We start from the raw sequence: 17,801 nt of genomic DNA on the forward strand, positions 1-17,801 counted from the left end.
AACTAAGGCGGCTTTGGCCTTCCCGGCGGCCAAAAGTCAAACAAATCCAGCGCCTCCGAAGTCCACGGGCCCTGCTCATGCTCATCGTTCTGCTCGGCAGCTGGATTCAGCGGGCTTGGTGTAGTCAATGGTCGAATGGGAAGTCTGTTGATTGTTGTGGGGTCTGAGTATGATTTGCGGAGGCCGGGTGAGCGGGGTTTCAGAGCTGTTCGTGCTGGATGGACTTGTTGGTTTGTTGGTTGTTGATTTGCTGGAGGTGGTGCTCTGGATGATTGAGGGAGAGAGTAATTTGATAATGGCGGCCTTTGAAGAGAATCATCTGAAGATGGGGGTTTGATGAGTGGAGTGGCCGGGTCGGTTTTGGAGACATCGATCTGTATATTCGTTGTAGGCAAGGGATCTGGATCAGCCTTAACCCGGGTTGCCTGGTTGGACATGACAGGCTGGGGATTAGGGACGTCATCGTCGTCATCAAGGATAATGACGGGACTTGACGATCTATGCTTGATTGTTGGTTGGTGTCTATGACAGTCAGTCGCGGCAATTGACTCGTGGTGTAGTACATACTGACTGGGATATTGATCGAGACAACTGCTTTCGCGGCAGAGGCCTCTGGACTGGAACCGTCGGCTCTTGGTACATCAATTTCCTGCGAGGCTTGCTGGCGGCTAGGCGAAGCGTATTGACAGATGGCTCGGGGCCGGTATTGACAGGCTTTGGGTCCTGTGGACCTGACTGCGGAGTAGGACGACTGACAGGTGATCGAGGGGGTTGCGCGGCGGTAGATGAACGGGGTGTTAGTGGCTGGTTAGACAAAGGTGTCGGAGCCTGCTGGTTTGAAGGGGGGTCTGGGCGAGTCTGTGCGGTTGGACCTTGTCGTTTAGGGGCCGGCTGAGGTAACTCGGCAACGGTAGATGAACGGCTCGGTAAAGGTGGGTTCAACAAGGATGTCGAGACCTGCGGATTTGAAGGGGGCACTGGGCGAGTCTGTGCGATTGGACCTTGTCGTCTGGGGGTCGGTTGAGGTAGTTCGGCGGCGGTAGATGAAGGGCGTGGTAAAGGTGGGTTAAACAAGGGTGTCGTGGCCTGCTGATTTAAAGCAGGTTCCAGCCGAGTCTCCGCGCTTAGACCCTGTCGTCTTGGGGGGGAGTCGGACAAATCGACGACGTCCTCCGCTGGGCGACTGATGCGCTCTGGAAACGTCCGTTGACGCTTTGCGGGTCGTTCGTGCGGCTGATGTGTACTGACTTGCCTCTGTGCATTGCGTTGTTCGTAGGGAGGGCGTACTTGCGGAGCTGGTGTCTTCCTGATACCGAGCAGATCGTTTAACGAACGCGGAGCGTGCTGGGAGACCAAGGGCCGGGGAGTGGAGCGGACGGAGGACGGAGGGGCATTGTTCGGGTGCGACGGCGATGGTTGGCTTTTGTTCTGGTATAGCGGAGATATATCCGTTTCCGTCTTCTCCAGAGGCTCGCAAACTTGTATCAGCACGCCCTTGTCCAGCTCCAATTCGTCGCCATCCTGGATTCCCTCCGGTGCCCGCCAATGCAGGTCTCCAACAAAGTATCCCGTATTGTCATATACCATCACACGCTTATTGAAAGTATGATATCGGAGAAAACCATCCTGCCACCGCTTCGCTTTCCTTCGCAGGTCGTACGTGAAGAGGCACCGGAACTTCACCACGGGCGCGGTGCCTTGGGTTGCGGGGACGTTCAGGTTGGGGGAGCGCGCGGATGCTGCTGACGACGGAGGGACGGACATGGTGGAGAATTCGAAGCCCAAGGCTGGCGAGTAGCGGTTAGCCGTGGGAGAAGCATCTGGTCGAGTGTCGTGAGATGTTGATGGAGTTGAGAGGGAACGAGGGAGGGACCGCGATAAAAAGATGCGGAGAACGGTGGATTCTCAGGCACTAAGGCAGCGAGCGATCGAGGCAACAAGGCTGAGGCTGAGAACGGCCAGAACTATCTTGGATTCGAATCTTATTTGACAATCAACTCCGGTGCTGAACAAAAAAAACATGATCAAGGTTGCCATGACCTGGAAGCCCCGCTGGGATCATGGCGGTAGAATCCTGACACGCCCTTGGAGCTTCGAGGGTCTGGCGCTGGCAGGCTGAGGCAGCAGGCTGCCACCAAAATACCGATCTACATGCGGGACAAAAATAGGGACCGTGGCGGAGGCCCAGAACCCACTGAAGCTGCAGTTGAAGTCGCAAAAGTGCTGTTGGCTGCGTCATCCTATGAGCGTGCAACTCGTCGCCATGAGGCCGTTCTTTCCCCTCCTTCCCACCACGTCTCTCCCTTGACTTCTTACCTTGACCACAATTCATGCCCTGCTGCATCTCCCCGTCTCAACTCCCCACTGCCACCACCATGCAGTCCGTCCAGCGACAATTCGGCAAGTTTATGAAACGGTCGGCCGACGACAGCCAGGTGGCCATTCTGCTGAAGGAATTCGACCAGGTAGACAAATTGCTAGATAAGGTACGCTGAGCTGGAGGAACCATGGGTCACCCACTGACATACAATTGATCATCGGCTAACTGTTGCGGCCTACAATCAGATTGTCGACTCGACCAAAGCATGGCGCGATGCCTGGTCCTCGCTCCTGACCCATCAGGACCGAATGCTCGTCGAGTTCGAGGCTCTCTATGGCCCCATCATCGGTTCCGCTGAGCCTGCCTCCCATACCCCGGTCCCAACCCCCGAGGCCACGTTGGCGAAAACAACGAAGCTGAAAACAGACTATGGGGATTTTTCAAAGGACATCTTGCACGACCTGGCTGCCATTGACCAGCGAATGATCGGCCCTGCCACACAAGCTAAAGATTGTTTACTACCGTTCAAGAAAGCCATAAAAAAGAGAGATGATCGCAAGGTTCGCCAGCCCTACGAATGCGGCGACTGCGACTGGGTAGCTGACAGCCACAGTTGGACTACGAACGCCACCATGGCCGCGTCGAGAACTACTCGAAAAGAGCCAAGCGATCAGAGCGCGAAAATGCATCCTTAGTCAAGGCAGAGGAGGATCTAGCCAGGGCGACCGAGGTACGTGCATCTAGACGCAATTTGTTACTATTCTGACATCCCCAGGATTACCAAGCCGCCGACGAACACCTGCGCCAACACCTGCCCCCTTTAATAACCGCCGTGTTCTCCCTGCTACCCCGCTTATTGTCGGCGCAGATTGAAATCCAAAACAACATCCTCGCCAATTACTATACCGTAATATACGGCTACTGCAAGCAGCAGCAGTACCCCTCCAACCCGCCCCAGCCACTGGACCAGACCGTCACGCAGTGGGAGCAAGCCTGCCACCCTGTGCAACAGCAAATCGAAACCTTCGCTTGTCTCGCCAATGGAAAGGCCGTCCGCTCAAATTCTCAACCCTCAAATGATCGCCGCTCTAGCAATCCGCTCAACGCCCTCAATCGCTTCCGCAGCACCCAGAGTATCCCTACCCAGACCCAGCAGGCTCAATCGGACCATGACGGCAACCTCAAGCCGTCCCTCGGCGCTCGATCGAAATCGACATCCTACGCGTCGTCCGCTCAGAGCGCGCCCTCACCGTGCAAAGATATGCCCCCACCTCCGTATCTGAGCGAAGCGCATGCCTCTTCGTATTCGAGTGTCCCTTCTCCGCACGCAGATACGCTATCCCCACCAATCCCCCTAGCAAGTAAACCCTCGCTGTCGGCCCTAGCCGGCAAGAAGAAGCCCCCGCCTCCACCACCCAAGCCGCGCAGCGCCTCGTCAAACATGTCGTTCGTGACGGCGCTCTACGACTTCGGCGGTCAGGGCGCAGGGGACCTGGTCTTCAGGGAAGGCGACCGGATCCGCGTGCTGAAGAGGACAGATAGTACGGATGATTGGTGGGAGGGGGAGCTCCATGGTGTCAAGGGGAGTTTTCCGGCGAACTACGTGGAGTGAGTGCGTGTGTTTTCTGACTGACAGGGCTGTTCGGGTTATTCTTACTGAGTATTGCATGGCGTGTTATATGCTTAAAAGCATCGTGGGGCGTGTGTGAAGAGTATTCTATCACGGTATTTGGCACGAGGAAGACATCGTTACTCAAAACGCTGACAACGGTGGCTTCTGAAGATACATATCCTTGTTTGACGCAGGGCTAAACTACTAATTAGAGCGATAATACAAGATTTGCCCAAAGAATGACCCTAGAAGAAAATGAGGATAGAAATGCGGTTCCAACAAAATCAAACAAGAAGCTGACATTCCTTAACACGTTCACAGAAACGCCGGCTCGGAGGTTCCCTCGTCGGTATCGAGCCCCATCTGACGGCGCCGACTGTTCAAAAATATCTCTACCATGCGCTTACTTGACATCGGCTGCGACTGGAGACCACCCGCTTGATCGTACATGCCCTGCTCCAGTCTCGCGTTCTCGTTGGTGGCTCGCCGGTTCTCGCGGATGAAGCGAGCGGACCGTCTATGAAGCTGCCTTGCATCATGGGCGCCGGGCGACCGCTTGGTAGGGTACTGTGCATATTTGCCGCCAGTCATCACTGGGGAGATCTCGGTCGTAGATCGCTTTGGGGTAGGTGACTCATTCATTCGGGGCTGGTTGCTCGACCTTGACAACATGGGTGACACTCCAAAATTGGCTTTGCAGACTGGAGTACATTTCAGGAAGCGATCATGGCCTCCAGCGTCCTGGAAGACGTCGTCGGCTAGCAATGGTGGTATAGAGGGTGAGCGAGCCTTGGCCACTGTGCGCAAGCTTGAGGACCGACTAAAAGGGCGGGAAAAGTTGCTGCTTGTCGACAATTTTCGACTCGCCTCTTCAAATATTTCGTCGGTTCTGACCGCGCCTCTGCTTTCAACTCGGATTCTTCGGTTAGGTACAGAGGATGTGAAGCTGGATGCATAATCACCGCAGATGTCCGCGTTCTCACGGTAATGCCCTGTAGGTGTGGCGCTCTCGATTCTCGCCATCTGGGAGTCCATCCAATGCTGCCAGTCAGTGGCCGGCAGCGTCGGAACGTCGGAACGCGGTGATTCAGCAAACTTCTTGGGAGAGCTGTATGCAGTTCTTTCGGACGCGTATATCGTCGCTACCCCCGGCTCTGCTGTGGAGCCTGGCGAGTCAGGAGGAGCCTTGCAGGGAGAGTGTCCATCTATTGATCGAGAGTAGACACTGGACGCGGACTCGACTCGTGAGATGTCTTCCTCACTGGCCTTAGGGCCCTCTTTATAGGCATCAACCGTTCGAGCTCCACTGTGAGCACGGGATGCACCATGGTTCCGTGGTTGTTCGTAAGGCGTCGTCGGGCCGGCATTTGCAGTTGCGAACGATCTTGGAGAGTTGACTGGCACCTCGCTAGAAACCTGCCTGACGGTGCGTTTGCTGTGGTGGGAAGTCAGCGAGCCCTGTGTTGGGACTGCCCGGTGCTCCTTCACTTGACCGATGATGATATCTTCGTCCGAAGCCTGGGCATTAGCGCCTCCAATACGTTTCATGAGCGCAGAGAATAAACGATGGCTATCGACTGCTTGGTTTGGCCCATGTCGGATCGGGCCTGTGGGCAGTGGAGGAACCTCAGGACGGCCAAGGTTTCCTGGCTGCGAGACGACAGAAAGACGATGCTGAGCGCTTGTTCTTGGTGTCGTGATTGTGTTCGCTGCAGTTGAATCTGCCCAACTAGTTACCCGAGAGCGACTCATGGCCAAGCTTGCAGAGCTTTTCATTCTCCGTACCGCGGTTGGCTGAGCGTCTGTTTGCCCCTGTATATGGCTGTCGATAGGTCCATGGCCGCTGGGGTAATTGTTCTCGTTGCTGGCCACCGTCGAAGGAGACCGGGCCCAATGACCAGAAGAGGACGGGGATGTATGTGCCTTTTCCTGTTCAGAGACGGTTCTGGAAAGGCCCAGGACTCGTTTGATACCCTTCTTGATGGTGCTTGAGAATGCTCTGGCTTTTCCAAGAGAGTGGGAGCCCCTAACGTGTTTTAACGACGCCTCCGCGATTGATGTACCGTCGGAAGCACTCGCGCCACGGCACGTCTTCCTAAATGGCTTATGCCTGGTCTTCGGCATGGACAACGGCGCCCATGTAGAATCAGGACTGCTCATAAGATTCTGCTGATACTGCGAACGTGCCAACTGTATAGACACATCTTGACTTCTCGCATGCCGCAATGTGTTCTCAGGATGATTCTCGCCTCTCAAGAAAGACATCGACCGCCTCAATGTGCGATAAAGCCTCGGAGTATCAGAGTGCGGTCCGCGACTAGATATACTAGGTGAGTATGAATCGGGCGATGTCAGCCCGTAAGGTATATGGGAAGAACGCTGTCTGGTCGAAAACATCGAACGGGACTTTCGCAGCCGGCGATAGGACGATGGAAGCGACGCGATTCGGTCCTCGACACCACCGAACTCACTTATAGACGGTAGGGCTGCGGACCAGGACTGGTCATTGTCCGGGCTGTCGATGGACGACAAAGGTCTGTGACGGGAGGGTGGATCGTCACCCGCAGGCGAACAACCTGAAGTGTATGTAGACCGCTTGTATCGTCTTGGAGGAACCGCCATGCTGTGAGGCCCGCCTATGCGGCCGTACGAGCCCTCGGAAAGAGTGGAGGTTCTATCGGCGGAGCGCGACATGGCCATGGCTCTGGACGCTGCGGCGGTTGCGAACAGGCGGGCGAGTTCTGGGTCAAAGGGTTCTGAAATGAGGGAGTGGCCGTGAATGGGGCGAGCGAATCGAGTGGACTTGGACCTTCGCAAGCGGTCTTTTGCGCTCATGCTGCGAAGAAGCGAGTTCTATGATACTGGTGTAGATCTATTTCGGAAAATAGATGCGCGATAGACAGATGAGATGTGTGGAGAGATGATCTCTAATTGTCAATCAGCACTGACGGCAATCGGTATTGAAGCGGCCATGGGCTGCCGGTGAAGGCACGAAGGCCGTGCTTTCCTAAGTGAGAGCAATACATGGGAATTGGATCTGGTGCTGTTGTGTGGACGAGCTCATGGGCTCGGCCTCCAGCACAGCTTCCCAAAAAGGAAGTATACAAACCGGCGAGCGGCATACTCGCAGTTTGACCATGATTGGCTTTGAAACAGCATCAAGTTAGTTGACCATCATTCGCCAGACGAGCACACCTGCTGCACGTCCCATTACACGGAGTTGAGTTTGAGGAGGCTGTGTTTGTATGTGAGTCATCCGCGAAGTCATACTAGCAAAAAGAGTCACACCAACAAATAAAGCTTTGAACAGGAACAACTATATCTAAGCCTAGGATGAAGCTCGTAAATCGAATATTAGCATCTCGAATCAAACCAGCAGTTAGACCTCGAACATTCACAATGGACCAAGCGCATCCCCCCAGCCCAGTCCATCTTGACGGGCGAAAGCTAGAAGGAGGGGGCCAGCTGGTCCGCATAGCAGTCGCACTATCTGCTCTCACAGGTCGCGCCGTCACAGTCGACAACATCAGAGGTAACCGGACCGGAAAGCGAGGGCTCAAAGCCTCGCATCTAGCTGCAATCACGACCCTCGCCGAGCTCAGCGGGAGCACGCTCGTCAAGGCCCAAGTAGGCTCATGCTCAATGGGCTTCTACCCCTCGCCCCAGCGAATAAAAGCTCGTAAAACCAATCCTGACATAAACATCCGCCTGCCTACCCCGGGCTCCGTCTTCCTCGTGTTTCAGGCGCTCTACCCGTACCTCCTGCGCTCCACCATCTCCCGAATCCACCTGAGCATCACGGGCGGCACGAACGTCTCGTCCTCGCCTTCATACGACTACGTCGCGCAGGTCCTGATCCCTAATTTCGCGAGGGCGGGACTGCCGTCTCTCTCCGTGCGTTTGGAAAAGCGCGGTTGGGCAGCAGGGCAGGGCCACTTGGGCTTGGGCAGGGTGGTTTTCGCGCTTGATACTTTATGAAGTAAGCATGGGAATGGCGGGCCAGAGATCCCTTTCCCCTCTGTTGATCTGCGGTGCCGACGGGGAAGAATCTCGAGGATCGACATTACGCTGCTTGCCCCTGATGATCGCCTCAATACTGGCGCTGCGGGAGCGGGAACTCTGGGAACCAGAGTGTCGGGATCATCGAAACATGACGTTCGGCGCGACGGTGCTCCTAAGCTCGGTGAAAGCGAGAGTCAAACTGGGGAGCCGGAGACTGTCCGCGAGTTCATGGAGCGGTATGCCCATAGGGCTCTTCGCAAACGGCTGAAGGACTTACCCCGGGATGTCTTTCTCAAACCCTCGTCTGAATCCCATAAAATTCCCGTCGAGACACATACCAGCGAAGCGACGCATCACCGCTCATGCATGCACGTGCTGATGGTCGCGCACACAACAACGGGATTCAAGCTCGGTCGCGAAGCACTATACGGCTCACTGGGTGAGAAACCACGGGCGAAAAGAGGGCAGAATAGACCGCGGGTAGATGTGGGAGATAAAGTGAAGGGACTGGTCGATGAGTGCGTGGAGGCCTTCGCACAAGAGCTTTATAACCCTCAACTGGAGGCTCATTCAGATGCCGCAGAAACCGCTGGACACCAACCCTGCGTAGACGAGCACATGAGAGATCAGCTCGTCATCTTCGAAGCGTTGGCGAAGGCGTCCAATACCGGGAATCAGGAAGAATGCGAAAGCCGCGAAGACGAGCGATATTGGAGTCTTCACACGAAGACGGCGCAATGGGTATGTCGGGAGATTCTTGCATCGGGCGACGGCGACTCAAGAACGCAGGAAGCATAGTACAATGATCCACTCCAGTTAAGCAGACCTACAAGATAAGAAAAAAAAAAGATTACAGAGAATTTCCAAGTTCATAATCATAATTTTGAAAGCATCATAGCAGCCTTCATGAATAGCATTCTTTTTCCACCATTTAGCACCAAAGATAGGAAGGAGAGGGCATAAGCAAGGCAGCGAAAAGGGCCTGCTTCAAGTTCAAGTTCAGGTTGCGGTTGTGGTTGTGGTTAGGTTCACAATGTACAGGAAAGGATATCAGGCAAGTCAAGTCAAGTGGAAAGGGAAAAAGAGAAAAAATGAAAAAAAAGAAGAGAGAAGAGAAAAAGCAAAAGCCGCCTGGACCTAGGTATGCGCGGAAATCGAGATAGCCTCCCTCCAAGTGGTATATGTAGAAACTGAAACTGAAACTCCCAGCAATGCATCAAGTCAGACAAGTCGAGTCAGAGCATCAATTAAACGCGGATAATGGAGAACGTGTGTGAGGGGGTGAAGATGAGATGAAGAGAGGGAGAGAAGTGAAGAGAACGACGATGCGAAAAGTAAGGAAGGTTGAAATGGGCAACACAGCGCAACACAACACAGTATGTATGGATGTGTGTTCAGCAGCCTGCCTCCTTGACTCTGGTCCCAGCCTGTAGGACCCTTGCAATCAATCCGGTTGAAAAAAGGTTCGTCAAGGGGTCCTCCTTTTGTTTGTGTTGTGTTTGTCCATTTCATTTTCTTTTCCATTTCGCAGTTTGTTCTCGGGGTGTTTCTTGTGCTGTTTTGTTTGGCTTAGAGCATCTCTCGGGTTATCTCTTTGTATGGCGAGTTCTGTAGGATTTCCGACGGTAGTGCGCGGCGGTAGTCTCGTGGTTGGGCGAAGGGTGACGATGAGCCTGGGCGACGGAGTTTCAGTTGCTAGAGTTATTTCGTTAGTTATTGAGATTTTTAAACTTGAATTACTAGAGACAAAGACGTACCACGCAGTCGGGGCATTTGCCTCCAGAGATGTTAACACGGCCACGGCATCCGCGGGGGTAGTTGGCGCAAGAGAACATGATGACGGTTTTAGTAGGAGGATGGTTTGTATTGTAGTGCGATGCGAAGCCAGCGATTCGACGAGTCGATTAGAAGAGTTGTAGGTAGGTAGATGGTTGGGTGGTTGTGTTGGTAGGTAGATGCGTGATGTGACCCCGTCAAGGGAGACTTGGCTGGCTATTGCAGGCTCGGAGGGAAAGAGGAGTCGGGAAAAGAACGACGAGGGTCAAGTCACGAAAGGAGCGGATGGAGGAGATAATGAACGAAAGAACGAACGACCGGGTTGGTAAACTAAACAGCGACTGCGAGACAAAAGGATGGAAAAGGAAAAAGAAAGAAAAGAAGAATGGAAGAACAAGCTAGCGCCAATCCCTGACTATTACGTCAAAGTCGAGATCGAGCGACCGTTGCAGGAAAAATGATCGCAGCCTAACCTTGCTTGCAATGGGCTGGACTGGACTGGAGTTGGGCTGCGCCACCGGATAATAGGGGCGGTGCTTTTTTGGAGAATGAGAAGTGAAAGGAAGGCAATGACCAGCAATCACCAGGTTAGAATTGAATGGAAAATATGACTTTTTCTTTTTCTCTCTCTGAGAGCAGAGGAAGGCTGCTTAAGTATTGGAACCAAAGCTTCCCATCAATCAGTGTTTCACTAACTCGCAGAAATGATGGGAGGACTCGTACGTATATAATATACAACGAATAATGTCGCAGGCGGAGACGGGCCATGCCAGCAATTAACGCTCCCTGTTATTATTCTCTACTACGAGCCTAGAGTACGACTGGCCAGGAGATTTTAGGACCGCTGCGCTCGTCGAACAACTTCTCTATTGGTGGTCTTACCGTCTGCTGTCTTACTACACTGTAAGCTTCCGCTACTCTAAAAGGATGAGCGGCGAAAATAACCCTCGGACAGGATTCATGATCCGTTCCACTCGATCCAACTAAGATTCAAGTTTGCGCCCTGGTCCAGATTTTCGGGACCCGGGCCACCGTCGCCGTCCGTTTTTATTTACGGTCAGGACTCAGGAGAGCTCGACAGGAGGGCTGAGGCCGATCAGTTCCCGAGATTGATCGTAGAAACCGGCTCGATCGTTTGAGATATGACTCGCAGACTTTGGCAGCCTCCCTGGCTTGATTGCAGGGAGGCATGGGCCGTGTCAGAAAGCCATCACAGCCTCAAGGCCAAATGCTTCATAGCCTCCATTGGGTGGCAGGGGCCATGCTGGCCATCTCCGTGAGCAGCCTGATGGTTCCAGAACATAGCCCGCAGAGTTTCGGATAGATGAGAGGAGGCCGTTCCGTAAAGCGTTGGCGTCTAGATCTGGGACCCAGACTGGCCGCAGCAGGACCCATCCGATGTTTCTGGAACGTTGCCTAGCCGAGACAACCCCCGTTTCTCGTCTCCAGGAGGCAGAACTCAGGAGTCAGGAGACTCGCAGAAAAATTTCAGTCGCCAGCACAGCGGGAACCGTGACCAATAATTGCACGCCCAAAAGGCTTTGTGATAGAGTCAACAGGGGTGTCCTCCCCATCGTCTACTTCCAGGAGGCCGACTGGGCATTTCGAAGTATCGGTGACAGCTGTCGATCCGCCACTCGATCAACAATCTGATAGCACGTCCGCCCCTGCTCGCATCATTTGCGCAGCTGGCGCCTTTTGCTCTCGTACATTTTCCCTTTCGAGCTTGTGTCCGCCCCTGCCGGTGGTGAAAGTGAAACAACCTGTTGAAGAGTTTATTGGTCGGCGAATCACAGGCTTCACAACCGAATCACAGCTGAGTTGAAGTATCGTATCGTCCAGGCAATCTCGGATTCTCGGCTCGAATTCTTTTCCATGGCCGCGGACGATAGATAGATAGAGTTGGCTGAGTGACCGTGGTTGTACCGTAGTAGTGGAATCTTTCGCATGAGAGAAAAGGATCTGTCAAGATGGTCAGTGTACTACTGTCACTGTCAGTCTGTACTCCGTACTCCGTACCGTCCAAGCGGAGGCCTGCAGATCGTCCAAGCTTCAAGCGCCGGGACGCCCGTTGACGTGCATGGCCATCCCTGACGCCTTCCAGTGGTAGCGTGAGGAAACGCAAGTGAGGGGAAAATCCCCGTCACTTGACGGCTGCCGCGGGTCATGTGCCGGCCGTCCAGGATCTCTACTGAGGTCTCTTCTGCAACGCTGCGACACCGTTACAGAACCTTCAGTCTCCAACCCAATCATCGCACCGTCACAGCAGCCGAGATCCCGAGCACAAGGGCGGAGCGACCAGAGACGTGGCTGATGTTCAACTAAGGTTAGCAAACAACGCCGTCTGACAGCAGTGCCGCAGTCGTCATCATACATATTCTCCTCCTCCGGCTGCTGCCAATATCAGGTTTTTTGGCCCTCACGTCGCTGCCCAGCATCGTACGATACGTGGCTGACGTCGTCCCCAGAAAAGCATCCCATTGTTTCCTCGGAGTTCACTGCCACTGTGTACAATGACAGAAAGCATATGTCAGTACCTACGACCTACTTAGCCCTTTTCTCGTTTCAGAGCCAGAACAGTGGCATCTTAGTGGAGTCGCGCTGGCGACTAGCCTAGACCGTTCCCTCAGGGTCATCTCAAACCTCTCCGTACTCCGTACTCCATATGCAGGCGATGCGACAACGTTTAGACTCACCCTGAGCCTCTACTTCGCTGCACACAAGAGCACTAGTCTATGCATATATATCAGCCATCAACAGGCGGATCTCCGGCGGGTCATTGATCCTGATCAGGTGTCAACACAACACACTGTCGCGAGTCAGAACGGTATGAAATTCGCGATGCGCAACCTATGAGAACCATCGCCAGCCTGTTCATATTATCGCAGGAGGCGTAGCCGGCAGTATCAAACCCGCCCCCACTGCATCGCGATTTCGCGATCGCATGTGGAGGTAGATCTGCTCCATACAGCGTCTGACATTTCTATCCGCCTTCAAACTACCGTGATTTGGGGCCATGCTGGGCTTAGAAGTTGACCCCATTCCTTCGCCCCATTGCTCGTATCGCGGTCTGGACCGATCTAGGGCCAGTGATCAGCCCTGCCGGCCTTATAAAAGGATTCTATACTGTGGCGACTGTCTTCCAAGTTACTAGGTCTAGCACTAGCGATCCGAGGTATTTCCGAGCGTTGACGCTACAAGCGTGATCGCCATTGCGTTAGTGCCCCACGGAGTGAGTATGACTACGACATGTGAATGGTCATTGATCATCTTATCATATACAAGAGAGACTATCACGCGCGTTTCGCGCCCTGCAGTCGCTTGCGCTGTTGGTATTTCCGTTGGAGTCGCTGGATTAATGCCCAATATCTTGGCTGACGTGAGACTGCATTGACAGACGGCCAATTCATTTTACTCTATACTATAGCATTGCGACCATGGACGACTCGGTTCGTCGCAGCCAGTTGGAGTTGCGCAGCGTACGAGTAATGTCCTCGGGGCGGGAATTCACTGCGCAGTTGCCTCGTCAAGCAAACATTCAGGCGTGAAGGCTTTGCCCATATTCCTTTCAGGTCTCACAGTCCTTAGTCTAGGAGCTCTGGACCCCTCTCGAAGAAAGGACTCCAACTCTGAGTCTCTGACTCGTATTGAAAGAATGACAGCGGAACCCTACGGGGTTCTCGGCGTCTTCTCACCCGGCCATTCACTGGCCGTCTTCAGCACCAGTCCACAGAGTTCTACCCAACTCTCCAAATCTAGGACTTCTGGTAGGCCAACCCAAGGACTTGTGACCTCTTCGATTTCTTTATCCATCGTCATGAGATCCCAAAACTTGTCCTGTCTTTCGGGATCGACGACCAATCCTGTCCACGACTCTAAAAAAACACAAATCATGGCCATCACGAACAAAGAAACAAACTCCCTCACCTCCGGTTATCGAGTTAATTCATCGAGGTGGGTACCGTCCTGCAGGTGCGTCTCATTATTCAGTGTACCTTACTGCTGACCGGGATAATCCGGATTTCGCTTCCCGTGGTTTGCGGGAACGTTCTTTGTTCCCCTTTGTTACCCCTCGCCCATCCCGCGGTTGGGTTTAGGTGCGGCTTATGGGAGCTCGCTTTGGGCTGGGTTGTACGGGGTACGAAGTATGTGTGGCAGCTCAGCTGAGCGGAATGATTGACCGCTAGTGGGTTACAGGATTGCTCAGAGTAAGACGTGGGAACGAAGTATGGACACAACCAATTCTCGGACTCGGCCTCGGATTCGGTCTTGCGTTTCATCCTAGCTGCTTGGCCATTAGCCCTTGGCTCTTGTTCTGGCGGTGCGGTTCCGACCGGCGACCTGACCAGCCAAACATCGTGGGGTATCAGGATCATCGAATCGAATCTTTCTTTGTTCCCCCTCACGTGTGTCTTTGAATCAGGCTACGGCACCTGAACCCGTCCTCGGGATTATACGTGATTTCACACTAAGGTCAGGAGGCAAAGAAGGCAGCGAGAGGCACCAAATACTCAGTGACAGAGTGCGGAGTATACGAGTCTACTCCACACGAAGTTTGCTCACCGGTTATTCCCCCAAGCTTTCCAACCCAAGGACCGCGGAGTGAGATAGCACGCAATAGCTGACTTACCGACTGGCCACCCAGTGACAGCCTCGAAGTTCAGCCACACCGTATCTGTAAGTATACCTACCGCGCTGGTAAACGCGCCGAAAACAGCCTGTTTCTGGTCTCCGGGCCATGATTTGGAATTCGCGCACCACAGCCGGAGTTCCTGGGCCCCGTTCAGCTAACGAGGCCTTGATTCTATTTTGCGCCTTTTGTGTATTGGCCTACTCGGCAGTTGAGGGATCAAGTCTCGCTGCGAAGGTTCACACATCTTGGCCAGTGGGAGCCAGGACGGTGTGAGGAGATAGGTAGGTTGAGACCCTCAGCCACGCTTTACTTTGTTTTGTTCTACCTGGCTCGCCATATTTTACATGTGCGTCAAGAGTACAGCTTGAGAGATCGTAAGCCGCCATTGGGACTCTACTCTGCTCCACATGGCTTGCGCTTCTACACTTGTGCCCTCAAAGCTCTACAGGGTGAGACATCGCCGCACTTGGGGCTCTGTTTTGCTCTAACTTATCCACTTGTGCCTCTTCTTTGTAGCCTAAAATCATAGGAAATGAGACCGTCAGCCGCAGTGCAGCTAGGGCTCTGCTCTATCTGGCTTGCGCCTCTTCCTCTTAAGGCCTAAAACTGCAGAGTGAAATTGTCAGTCGCACCACTGCTCTACCTAGTTTGGGTTCCTTTACCTCCGCGCCTGAAGCTACGGAGGGTAAGACCGTCGATCGCAGCGTAGTTGGGGCTCTTTTCTGCTCCAGCACGGAGTAGTTTGCGCTGCTTTGCGCTGTCTTTCCCGTGGCCTATCCGTGCTATCTGTCAGTTGGTCCCAACATGGCATATGCCCGGTTCTTAGGAGTATATATACATTGATAAAGTAAGGCCTTAGCCGCAGCGCAGTTGAATCTCTATTAGCTCAGGCATGGGATGGTTACACTGCTTTGCTCGTGCTCTACTTCGTGCTGTTATTCAGCGGTACTAGCACGGCACCAGCCCGGTTCTTACGAGTGTGTAGACGTATAAATCTATGAAGTAGAACCATTGCCGCAGCGTACTCTGGGGCTCTGTTCTGTCCAGCTACAACGCAGTTTGCACTGTCTTGCGCTGTTTTAAACATGCTGTTGCTGAATTAGTACCAACATGGCACAAGCCCGTTCTATGGGAGCATGGATATGTATATGTATATGTATACGTATACGTCCATGTCCTTATGTAGGACGCCGTGCTCCTTACATGAAATACTGAGGGTATACAGCCGTTAAGAAGAGCCACGAAATATTTATAACCTGGAAATCTAGAAAGACCACAAGTAAGCACAAAACTAAACTATTGAAGCCATACAATGTCTCCACTGCATCCTAATTTCAAGAAAAAGAAATATAGTTGTATAGATGGTGATTCAATACCACCAAGGTCGGAAATGCAGATATATTTTCCCAAAAGAAACAACGATTCAACCATTATGTACTTAGATTACGCTATGTCGTATCTCATGATTTAGCACTGTTGCAACTAGAGCTTATCACCAAGTGAACAGAAACCCAAAAGGAGCCGCGTGTGGTATTGCAGGGCCTTGAACGCTGTAAACCAACAACGCGTGTAGACCAGTCATCCAACACGGTTTCGACGTCACGCTGCGGTGCGACTTTGCGGCTGAAGGGATCTGCTGCGCCTTGGAGATAAAGATGCTGTGACAGTGTGATAAGTGCTGACAACCCGCCGTTCCGTCCACGTGAGGGACGTGAAATCTCACGTTATACCGTCCGCGTACACCGACTGCGTCTGTTTGCGTGGTTGAGAAACCTTGGTAGTATCCATTTATAGCCTGCAGGTGCGTGTCACCATGCCATGCCATGCCATGCCATGTCTCCCACACTACCATAGACAGCCCCATGTAGCATCCGACCGATACCATACCAGCGTGGCGTAAGCCAGCCCAGAAGCCATCTAAGAGCCCAGCATAGCCCGAACAACAAACCAAGCGCCAAGAACGCCCACAGTCGCCGCCAGCAACAGCGCGTTCCCTTCCCTCGTTAGGGCGAGGTACGTCAGGCAGCCGACGGCATACTCTTTCTTCGTCGCGGCCTCGCGCTTGTGGGACCAGTCTGGGTCAATTGGGAAGGGGGCGAGCTGGGCCGACTCATTCGGTAGTCGCTGCTCACGTTTAAGGACGGGGATGGAGACGGTTAGTGCGACGGGGCGGTGGTCGGATGTCGAGGAGACGGGGAGGGCGTCGTAAGCCAGGATTTGGACTTCATTTTCGTCTGAGTCCTCGTCATGGCCTGGAGGTGTACGCGTGAAGAGAACACGGTCGCACCAGCTCGGCCAGCGGTGGCTCGTCCACTTCCATTCGGCGGGCTTGTCAGCGGACGCGGGGTGCAGGGCCGCGAGCTGCGCGTCGCCGTGGTACTTGTACGTCGGGGGGAATGTAATGCGTGCTTCGGTGAGGCCGTGGAAGCAGCGGGCCTCGCGCATCTCGCGGGCTAGCTGGTCGGATTTCAGGAGGTTGGTGAAATGCAGTGGATCCGAGGGGTCTGCGTCCGCTTGTGGGTATCGCTGGTAGTCGCTTTTCGAGGGGAAGCGGTCAGACGTGCGGTAGTTTAGGTCGCCGCCGATGAAGAGGTAGTGCGATGGGGAGAAGATGCCGGGGTGTTTGCTGCTGCTGGAAGGGGTCGGGGTTGAGGATGATGGGAGGAGTGCTGCGCTCTCTGAGTCGTCTTCGGTTTCGTCGGTGAGTTTTCCGGTGCGTTCTGGATTGTTGAAGACGAGTCTTTCCACCATACTTCGCCAGTCTGCGTTCCGTCGTGCGACTGCGTCTTCCATTGGTGCGAGGTGCGCTGCGATGAGGGTGAGGTCGACGCCTGCGCCTGGTGTTTTGGGGCTGTGGTAAGACAGCCGCGATGCAACGGCCGCTTTGTTGCCAATCTCCTGGAACCCGAAGCCGACTTTTGCGATTTCGGGAGATGAGAGGTCGTCAACGATGTCGGGGCGCGCGAAGATCATCAGCCCTGTCATGCCGCTGTGCTCGGTGACGATGTTGACATATTGGGTGTCGAAGCGCTGGGTTGTCGCGCGGTCGACGGCCTGAGCGTATGAGGTAAAGTATGGAGTTACATAGGAGCCGCCGAGAAAGGCGTAGGGCATAGGTGCGACCTCTTGGAGACTGAGCACGATGAGATCCGGGGGTGAGTTGGAACTGTCGGTGACGGGGTAGGCGTCGAAGAAGTGGCGGGAGAAGTGCTCCACATTGATCAATCTGAGAGCGCAGTTGTAGGTGAAGAAGTAGAGGCGGAGGGACTCCATCTTGGATGACTTTTAGGGTCTGGTAGAGAGATATTTGAGAGATGGCAGAAGATGAAGATGAAGAAGATGCGGTGGTGATGACGATGACGTTTGTGGGGGAAATGCTTATCTTATCGCTCGCTTATCTGATAGCAACGATCTTATCGATAGCCACTATCTTATCGCTCCCTTATCTCTACACATCT

The 17,801-nt window shown here is 53.7% G+C and overlaps 6 protein-coding genes across 6 annotated transcripts; 2 read left to right on the forward strand and 4 right to left on the reverse strand.

Annotated features, from left to right (window-relative positions):
• Positions 1–2: 2 nt before the first annotated feature.
• On the reverse strand, positions 3–1,764 carry BDW74DRAFT_170968 (uncharacterized protein; the record flags this gene model as incomplete). The annotated part of the gene is made up of 3 exons (XM_073727238.1): positions 3–522; positions 572–872; positions 1,131–1,764. The coding sequence occupies 3 exons, from the start codon at positions 1,762–1,764 to the stop codon at positions 3–5; spliced, it is 1,455 nt and encodes a 484-aa protein (XP_073578926.1).
• Positions 1,765–2,041: 277 nt separating this feature from the next.
• On the forward strand, positions 2,042–4,090 carry BDW74DRAFT_103012 (uncharacterized protein). The gene is made up of 4 exons (XM_073721549.1): positions 2,042–2,486; positions 2,566–2,880; positions 2,934–3,050; positions 3,096–4,090. The coding sequence occupies exons 1-4, from the start codon at positions 2,331–2,333 to the stop codon at positions 3,930–3,932; spliced, it is 1,425 nt and encodes a 474-aa protein (XP_073578927.1). The 5' UTR covers positions 2,042–2,330; the 3' UTR covers positions 3,933–4,090.
• BDW74DRAFT_103035 (uncharacterized protein) lies at positions 4,090–7,016 on the reverse strand. Its single transcript, XM_073721550.1, has one exon. It carries the CDS (start codon positions 6,765–6,767, stop codon positions 4,248–4,250), a length of 2,520 nt encoding a protein of 839 aa, XP_073578928.1. The 5' UTR covers positions 6,768–7,016; the 3' UTR covers positions 4,090–4,247.
• A 315-nt stretch (positions 7,017–7,331) lies between these two features.
• BDW74DRAFT_188611 (putative RNA 3'-terminal phosphate cyclase) lies at positions 7,332–9,132 on the forward strand (the record flags this gene model as incomplete). The annotated part of the gene is made up of 2 exons (XM_073731771.1): positions 7,332–7,883; positions 7,917–9,132. The coding sequence occupies 2 exons, from the start codon at positions 7,332–7,334 to the stop codon at positions 8,730–8,732; spliced, it is 1,368 nt and encodes a 455-aa protein (XP_073578929.1). The 3' UTR covers positions 8,733–9,132.
• Positions 9,133–9,503: 371 nt separating this feature from the next.
• Positions 9,504–9,769, reverse strand: BDW74DRAFT_170972 (uncharacterized protein; the record flags this gene model as incomplete). The annotated part of the gene is made up of 2 exons (XM_073727239.1): positions 9,504–9,629; positions 9,692–9,769. 2 exons carry the CDS (start codon positions 9,767–9,769, stop codon positions 9,504–9,506), a joined length of 204 nt encoding a protein of 67 aa, XP_073578930.1.
• A 5,813-nt stretch (positions 9,770–15,582) lies between these two features.
• Positions 15,583–17,731, reverse strand: BDW74DRAFT_162283 (putative inositol 5-phosphatase). The gene has a single exon (XM_073725921.1). The coding sequence runs from the start codon at positions 17,614–17,616 to the stop codon at positions 16,261–16,263; it is 1,356 nt and encodes a 451-aa protein (XP_073578931.1). The 5' UTR covers positions 17,617–17,731; the 3' UTR covers positions 15,583–16,260.
• Between the last annotated feature and the right edge of the window lie 70 nt (positions 17,732–17,801).

The sequence above is a fragment of the Aspergillus multicolor genome (genome assembly GCF_047715735.1).
Source record: "Aspergillus multicolor strain CBS 133.54 unplaced genomic scaffold BDW74scaffold_40, whole genome shotgun sequence".
Lineage (NCBI taxonomy): Eukaryota > Fungi > Ascomycota > Eurotiomycetes > Eurotiales > Aspergillaceae > Aspergillus > Aspergillus multicolor.